Below are 8,722 nucleotides of genomic sequence, written 5' to 3' on the forward strand. Positions count from 1 at the left end.
ATTGCACCTGTCGTCGGGTATGAGCATACAATTTCGTATAAATTATAAGTCATATCTATGTCCGAGCAGCGTTGGCATCATCAAGCCCTCAGTAATGCCAAGATGACGCCTCACTTTCGGTGAGTCCTCGCTACTTGATAAATTTCTGCATTGCATTTCATTGATATCAACTGAATTTCGTGCGCCAAACACCCCAGAAAAAAGGTCTTTCGTATGCATAATCCCTGCACGTGATCTGCCCATTTGTGTCTTTTTACCTTTCTGCCAATGCCCCCAAAAAATGGTCGCTCCGAGACCTGCTAGAATCACCATGGTGAACTCCATGCTCCCCCATTGTCGTCGGTTTGATTGCGACGGTATTGGTGGTTTTGGCATGCCTGCGGCGAGTTGCGATGGGAAATGATATATGGACAGGTTGAGGAGTCCTCAGTAAGGACCCTTCAACTTTACGATAAAAGCGAAATAAAACAAAAAAGGCCAATTTCGCAGCCGACGCCCTGAATCCTAGCTTTCTTTCAAACCGCAGGTAGGCCTTTTGGGTGCGTAGTACAAAGCGCTCCAAATCTTGCCTGTACTTGTCCATTAGCGGGGTCGGACAGGGCCCCGGTGGCAAGGACGGCGCTGAGGGCCTCTCGCCCACGGGGCTTGGCGACTTGGGAGCTTGCACTCCGTGCAACCAGGGGTTTTGACGCTCGGGACACTCGTGGGTGGCATATTCGGTCGGTAACTTCTCGATGGATTTTGGAGAGACTGGCGGGTTCGATTCTCTGGCTCGCTTTTCTACAAAAGTCAGCTTTGCACCCATCCTCTTTCATTCAAGTGATGGTCCCATCTCCCATTTCCGCTCCCTCCTGTTCTCATTCATGATTCTTTTCCTACTCTTTCTCTCACCGCATATGTTTTATCCTTACATAAACCGAAACTTCAGAACGTGTTACCATGACTATGAGGCTGCGCGAGTTGATTCGGGCCGTCAGGGCATGCAAAACGGCGGCCGAAGAGCGCGCTGTCATAGCAAAGGAGTCTGCGTTGATCCGAACAGCAATAAAGGAGGAACACGAACAATACCGGCACCGGAACGTGGCCAAGCTCTTGTTTATTCATATGCTGGGATATCCCAGCCACTTTGGGCAGATGGAGTGTCTTAAACTGATTGCCTCCCCACATTTCTTCGAAAAACGCATCGGGTACTTGGGCCTGTCATTGCTCTTAACAGAGCAAGAAGAAGTCTTGACACTCGTGACCAACTCAATCAAAAACGACCTCAATAGTCCCAACCCATTCGTGGTAGGACTTGCGCTGTCGGCGGTTGGAAATCTGGCCACCGAGGACATTGCACGCGACCTAGCCATGGACGTGGACAAGCACCTCAAGTCCAACAACAGCTACCTGAGGAAGAAGGCCGCCTTGGCCACGATCCGCATCTTCCAGAAAGTGCCCGATTTAGTGGAGGACTTCATCGAACGGATCACCTCCCTCCTGAAGGACCGGAGCCACGGTGTGCTGATTGCGGCGGTGGAGCTGATGACGGAGGTGATGAAAATGGACCCTGCTTTTACGTCCGCCTTCAGCCGCCTGGTGCCCTCCGTCCTGCGACTCCTCCGGAATCTGTTGACCATGGGGTACGCCCCAGACCACGACATCGCCGGGATCACAGACCCGTTTCTCCAGGTGAAACTGCTCTACATGCTGCAGTGCCTGGGCCGGGACAACGCGGAGGCCTCAGAGGCCATGAACGACTTGCTCGCCCAGGTCGCCACCAACACGGAGACGGCCAAGAACGCCGGCAACGCCATCCTCTACCAGTGCGTGCAGACCATCATGAGCGTTGAGTCCGAGGCGGGCCTGCGCGTCTTGGGCATCAATATCCTTGGCCGTTTCCTCCTGAATCGGGACAACAACATCCGGTACGTGGCGCTCAACACCCTGAGCAAGGTGGTCGGCAGGGACGCGGCCTCCGTGCAGCGGCACCGCAACACCATCGTGGAGTGCCTGAAAGACCCAGACGTGTCGATCCGCCAGCGGGCCCTTGAATTGATCTGTCAGCTTGTCAACCCGCAAAACGTCCAAGAGCTCACGCGGGAGATGCTTAACTACCTGGTGGTGGCTTTGCCCGAGCACAAGGCGAGCCTCTGCAGCAAGATCATGCACGTGGTGGAGACCTACGCACCCTCGCTCCTCTGGCGCCTCGACACATTGATCACCATGCTGGCCATCGCGGGGGACGCCTGTGACCCGAGCATCCCGCACGCCCTCGTCTACTACCTGTCCACGGCCGAAGACCTGCAGCGTTACGCGGTCCACAAGCTCTTTTTGCTCCTGACAGATGATGCCTCCCAGCTTGGTCTGGTGCTGGCGGCGGTGTGGGCAATCGGGGAGTTCGGAGACTTGCTCCTGCAGGCTCAGCCTGCCCTGGACGAGGACACGTCGGCCATGGAGCCCCAGACCCCGGCGGCAGTCTTGGACGCGCTGGAGGAGGTGGTCACGAACCACGGAGCCACGCAGGTCACCCGAGGCTACGTGTTGGTGGCCCTGTTGAAGCTCTCGGATCGTTTCGCGGCGGCCTCGCCCTCCGTTTCGGATGCGGAGATGCGGCGCCTGGCCGGTCTCCTTTCCAGGTACGACACGTCCTTGCAGCTCGAATTGCAGCAACGATCCTGCGAGTTCCGCCAAGTGTTGGCCCCAGGGGTGGAACGTGTGCGGCCGGAGATTGTGGGGAGGATCCCGCCCTTGGATGAGGCCATGCTCACGGCGAGGCGGGGAAGGTTTCCCGGGAGAGAGGACGGGGGGGGAAAGCGGGGGGTGTCAATGGAGGGATCTCTGTTCGGGGAGGAAGGGACAGGGAAGAAAGGAGGGAAGGAAGGACCAGCGGCGTCCGGAGGTGCGACAGATTTGCTGGACCTGGAGGAGATCTTCGGGGGGGCGCCGGGGCCGGGGAACGGGGGAAACGGGATGACGGGTGCGGTGACGGGAGGAGCCAGCCTGAAGGGGGGGGAAAGCGCGGACTTACTGTCGGACATCTTCGCGTCGAATGTGCCCGTGGCAATGCCGGCGTCGGCACCGGTGGCGCTCAGCACTCCTTTCGATCAGGTCGTGGTGGCGGAGGAGGGGCACTTGCCGCACGCCCCGCCCCCCTCCTTCTCGTCCTCATCCTCCCTCCCTCCGCCCACCCCGTCCGCGCCCCTGCCCCCGGCCCTCCCGCAGCAAACCACCGCAAGCATCACGGCTTTCGACCAGGACGGATTGCGCATTACCATGGAACTGTCCAAGCCCAGCCCCGCGGACGATCCCTCTGCGTCTCTCCTTCTCTGCCGCTTCGACAACCGCACGGACGTCACCCTGACAAACCTCTCCTTCCAGTGCGCCGTGCCTAGATACGTAAAGTTGGAGCTGAGTCCGGCCTCTGGAAGCACCTTGCTGCCCAACACGGCGGGGAGCGTGACGCAAGCGGTCAGGGTCGCCAACAGCCTCCTGGGTCAGAAGCCCCTCCAGCTCAAAATCAAAGTGCAGTACACGGACGGCCGGGGCCAGCCCATCACCAAGATGGGTACCGTGGCGAATTTCCCGGCTGGGTATTGAGATGGCGTGATATGTTGGGAAGGTCTAGGTGTATAACTCCCGTCACCGCCGATCGTAGCATCTTGGAATTGTGGCTCTGGCGGGGAATGTGAGCACAGCGGTGTGAAGAACAGTGCTTTGTATTTGTTATAGTCTGTGGTCGAGCCAATTTTTTCGCAATCGCTGTGCCTTTCTGACCTGGCCACGCTTTATTTCTTTTACTCGCCTGCCTCGACCACCAAAGATCGCCTTGTGTTTATGGCATAACATGGAATGCACATGCGATAGGTCCGCGCGAAAATGGACGCGCTCAGAACATCTCTTTGACCAGGCGTGTGCCGGAGTTATTCTTACTTTAAAACGCCTGCAATCCATAAACCACCGTCAGGTCCTTTCGAGACCACAGCAACGCGTAATCGACGTCCTTTAACTACACTGAACCTTCTTAACTCCCATTTGACCTTCTATTTATTGTCTTTCACCTTGTTATTTGAGACGCTTGTGCGATAATTTCCACGATGCACATGGAGCACGCAGGACGCATACCGTCGTCACAAGAAGTCGCCTAACTGACACACACGTCAATTTTTCATCCTAATTTGCCACCCTTTCTGACGATGATGTCGTGGAAATTCGCCTGGACGTATACCTAAAGGTCTCGCCGGATTTTTCCTTTTGTGATATTTCTTCCCTGATGGGCGAGCGTGCTGGTGGCTGCAATACAATTCTACCGGCTTGTCACTGGGCTGGACAAGATATTTACGCGCTTGTCCACCTTCTACTTAAAATTGGGATGAGCATTTTTTGCTGTCAAACCCTGAGGACATTGTCTTGGCTGCGTTCGACGGTCTGTCTCGTGTGCTTTCTTCTTGGCGGCCCCATCATCCGAGGAGTCCCTCGCCTCGCTCACTGCCTCATTTCCGAATCACATCGCAGAGTCTTAAGGGATCATGACAAGCCGCACCAATAGGAGCGACGAAGGAAGGACAAACTTGGCTACAAGGGGACCAGACCATCTTCCATCGTCGCCGTCACCCGGCAGTCGGTCACGGGAAGAGGAGCCACAAGGCCGTACGCCGCGCTCCCTCATGCGCTCGCCCACTTCGAATGCCGAGACTCTGGACTCTTTAGAGTACATGCTTGACAATTTGATCATTGTCGTAATCGGTGCATCTGGAGATTTGGCGAAAAAAAAAACATACCCCTCCCTTTTTGATCTTTACAGCCATGGCTACCTCCCCGAGCACGTGGTCATCATGGGATACGCCCGCTCCCACAAGACGAACGACGAATTACGAGACCAGCTCAGGCCGTTCCTCTCTGATCATGGTGATGCCAGCAAGATGGAGGAATTTTTGTCCAAGTGCATGTACAAGTCGGGGGGATACGATGACAGGGACGCCTTCGCGTCGCTGCATGCCGACTTATTGGACTACGAGGCCGAGCAAGAGGTGTCCACCACCTCGAACCGTTTGTTTTATTTCGCCGTCCCGCCAAACGTCTTCCTCGATGCAGCTCGGTCCATCCACGAGACTGCCGTGTCGCCCTCGGGGTGGACACGTATCGTGGTGGAGAAACCTTTCGGCCACGACTACGACAGCTGCAAGGAACTCTCCTTAGGCTTGGCCGAGCTTTTCACGGAGGACCAGCTCTACCGGATCGACCATTACCTGGGGAAGGAAATGGTGCAAAATCTGATCTGCCTCCGGTTTGCAAACGAATTCTTAGAGCCGCTGTGGAACAGAAACCACGTGCAATGCGTGCTCATCACCTTCAAAGAGGACTTCGGCACCCAGGGTCGAGGCGGCTACTTCGACAAGTCCGGGATCATCCGCGACATACTCCAGAATCATCTGACACAGGTACTGTCCCTGGTGGCGATGGAGCCCCCGGTCCGGGTCTCGGGCCCCGGGCATAGCCACTACGTACGCGACGCCAAGGTCCGGCTCTTGGAGTGCGTGCCCCCCGTCACGGTGGAGGACGTGGTGCTGGGCCAGTACGTAGGCGACGGGGAGCGCGAAGGCTACTTGGACGACCCGGGCGTGCCGGCGGACAGTCAGACCCCCACGTTTTGCAGCGCGGTGGTGAAGATCCAGAACCGGCGTTGGGACGGCGTGCCCTTCATTCTGAAGGCAGGCAAGGCCCTGGACGATCGTAAGGCGGAGATTCGAGTCCAGTTTAAACCTCCGCCCGCGGGGTCGTACTTATTCGACGGGCCGGTGAGTGCTCTGCGAGACTGGTAACGTGTCGCAGGAGGGCGGGCGAGCGGCTTTCCGGGCCTTTTCCAGGACCGGGGCTCACCTGTCCCGTGTCCCGTCGACTCCCTTACCATTCCCGCACAGGCCATACCACCCAATGAATTGGTCATTCGATTACAGCCCAAGGAAGCCATCTACCTAAAAACAAATGTCAAAGCCCCGGGCCTCCGCAGCGCCCCTCTGCAATCCGAGCTTGACCTGAGTTACCACCTCCGATACCCCGATACCTACAACCCTGACGCCTATACTCGCCTCTTGCTCGACATTCTCCGTGGGCAGCAGTCCACTTTTGTACGGGACGATGAGCTGATGGCGTCGTGGAAAATCTGGACGCCTCTGTTGCATGCGATCGACGAAGGCCAGGCCGCCCCCATCCCGTACAGGTTCGGGTCGCGGGGCCCGGCGGAGGCTGATGAGCTCGCCAAGAGCGTGGGCTTTGTGTACTCGGGCAGGTACAAATGGAAAAATCCGGCGGCGAAAATATGAGAGAGGAAGGAGAGGAGTACGCGCGTAGATATGTCACGTGTTCGATAAGTGGCGTAATCGCACATTGAACTCGGGACATTTTTCGCCCCGCGCATGTCGTAGAAGATGCATGCCAAAGAGACGATTTCCTATGTGTAAATCATATGCCTTCGCGAGGAGATTTAGGCTGAATAATTGGCGTTGGCTCGACGAGCATTTCACACATCACAAAGCACCAACGACCATGCAGAACTAGCCATGGGAAATAGCGTGAGGCACTCAGTACTGAGGCAACCGGGAATTGGCAGGAATTTGTGAAAGCACACATTTCTTAGCGCACGAGGCCTAATCCTCTTCATGCTGTACAAAGAAAAGTGTGGCTGCGACGTGCAGTGATCATTCAAAGAAAATGAGAGAGATACGCATGAGCTTAGCATCTTCCAATTTCTGAAAGACAACATTTCTTTGGTAAGGTAGGAATACCTCCAACGCCGATACTCCTCATTTTTTTGTCATTTCTTCTTTCGTTGCTCGAAGGACATTGCCCCACGGCGCCTTTCACCAACTGCCATCCGCCTTGTTGGGGAAACTTGGCAGTCACTTTGGCTTGAGTGAGCTGCATACCTCCAACTCAACGTCACGTTCCTTCTTTGCCCCCTTGTAACATGGGAATGAAAGTCACTAGCGCAGGCGGACAATGCTGTAGGTAGGCACACTCATCACCTAGTCGTCTCAGTTAACCCGTATCGCGCAAAAATCGACCCCGTGCCTTCACTCTTTTCTCTACTGTGTGTTTAACCACGCTAGTGTACAAACGCCCGGGCATCAACGCCCATTCCATGTGGACGTCGAAAGAACGGCCCGACGGTTGACCTGTTTCTTGTTGCATACCTCCTTTCTTCTCCTGTCTGTCAACACTCCTTAAATCGAGCCACCGCCCCAGCCGTCTATTTCATCTCAAGAGATGAAAAATGGCTGCGTGGAAGGTGACGTTCCCGGAGACTTACCAACGCCTTGGCAATGGGGTCATTTTCAAAAGTCTCTCACACTTGAATTTTCGAGAAGTCCTGCAACCACACACAAAACACATAAGGCGTGTCCAGAGATATTTTCATGGCGTACGCCCGCAGCCGCGTGCGTACGATCATACAGAGACACAAATAGACACACACAACAGCTGCGCGATACACATATCTAACTGGACGTCAATCTGTTACAGCAGGGGCGCTGTCTATGGGGCTACTATCATATATAAGGACCCTAAACGAACTGATGCAAAAAGACTTGTTTCCCGGCCCACCTACACGTGGCACACTCCATTCTCAACTGCCTCCACGGAATCCATTTCCCTCAGGCTTTCCCGAGCATCATTATCCGTCCCCAGGGGGGCACGCCAATCAAAATAGGAGCCTTTCTAGAATGTTCAAGTCCTGCCATCCGGGAAAAACATTTTGTGCAGGCTCTTATTCTCCCCTAACATGAAGCTGGTCGGATGGGAACTTATCTTTTCCGGGCACTAATCTTTTCCCTCGCCTCATATACGATCCAAAAAACTGCTTCTGGTGCCCTCCACTAGGCGTGGTGTGCCAGGGCCCCATCTCTCAGCCGGTCGACACCCTTTTCTCACCAACCCGTCTTCCGCTTTCTCATCGATTTCATACGTCCTCCATTTTCGCTCATCGTCTTCCAAATTTCCCTTTTGTCTGCCCTTCGAGCCAGTATTTATGCCAACAGCAGCCACGGGGGCTGACTCCTAGCGTTCTTCTTATGACTACTTCTTTCCTCCTTTCCTCCTTTCCCTCTTAACCCCTTTCAAACCTCTTCTATAATCTCTTCCCAAACCCGGACATCAAGCACACGCGCAACCCATTGTTGCTTCTCATTCTACTGGCCTCCTTATCGTCATGGATCTACTCCGCGGTGGTAGCCACACTCTTTCTCACCACGCACTGTTGTCAGAGGGCGGCCGTCCGTACGATGGAGGCGGAGCAGAGTATCCACCACCACTCCGAGGCGGCGGGCCTCCATACCCGGAGGCTGGCGGTCCGCCGTAACCACCATAGCTGTTGGGTATGCGAAAGGGTTTCAAGCTTACTGTGAGAGTAGATTCCCAAAATGTCGCTATGGTATCCATACCAACACTTTGAAGCTATTGTGGAAAGACGCATAAACAAAGGACATGGGCAATACATGAACGCATCGGGATTGAGAAACGGAACAGGTCACAAAAAGCGACAACAAACCGACCTGCCACCGCCATAAGAGGAGGGAGGAGGATAACCACCGCCATAACTGTTCATAAAGCACGGACAGATGGAGATTGATGGATGTGGCATAAGGGAGAATGGGGTGAGATCGCTCGATGGTAGTATCTCGCGCGCATACTGAGAAGGCGGGTGACAGAAGAGGTCTGCGGCGAAAGCCCAGACACAAACGAGGTG

The 8,722-nt window shown here is 55.2% G+C and overlaps 2 protein-coding genes across 2 annotated transcripts; one reads left to right on the plus strand and one right to left on the minus strand.

Annotated features, from left to right (window-relative positions):
- Window positions 1-919: 919 nt before the first annotated feature.
- On the plus strand, window positions 920-2,861 carry AP1G1 (AP-1 complex subunit gamma-1; the record flags this gene model as incomplete). Its single annotated transcript, XM_005855183.1, has 1 exon — window positions 920-2,861. A coding segment is annotated over one exon (1,942 nt), but the record flags the coding sequence as incomplete, so codon positions are not given.
- A 358-nt stretch (window positions 2,862-3,219) lies between these two features.
- Window positions 3,220-3,525, minus strand: NGA_2055100 (clathrin-adaptor gamma chain; the record flags this gene model as incomplete). Its single annotated transcript, XM_005855184.1, has 1 exon — window positions 3,220-3,525. A coding segment is annotated over one exon (306 nt), but the record flags the coding sequence as incomplete, so codon positions are not given.
- Window positions 3,526-8,722: the final 5,197 nt, after the last annotated feature.

The sequence above is a fragment of the Nannochloropsis gaditana genome (genome assembly GCF_000240725.1).
Source record: "Nannochloropsis gaditana CCMP526 unplaced genomic scaffold scaffold262, whole genome shotgun sequence".
Taxonomy (NCBI): domain Eukaryota; class Eustigmatophyceae; order Eustigmatales; family Monodopsidaceae; genus Microchloropsis; species Microchloropsis gaditana.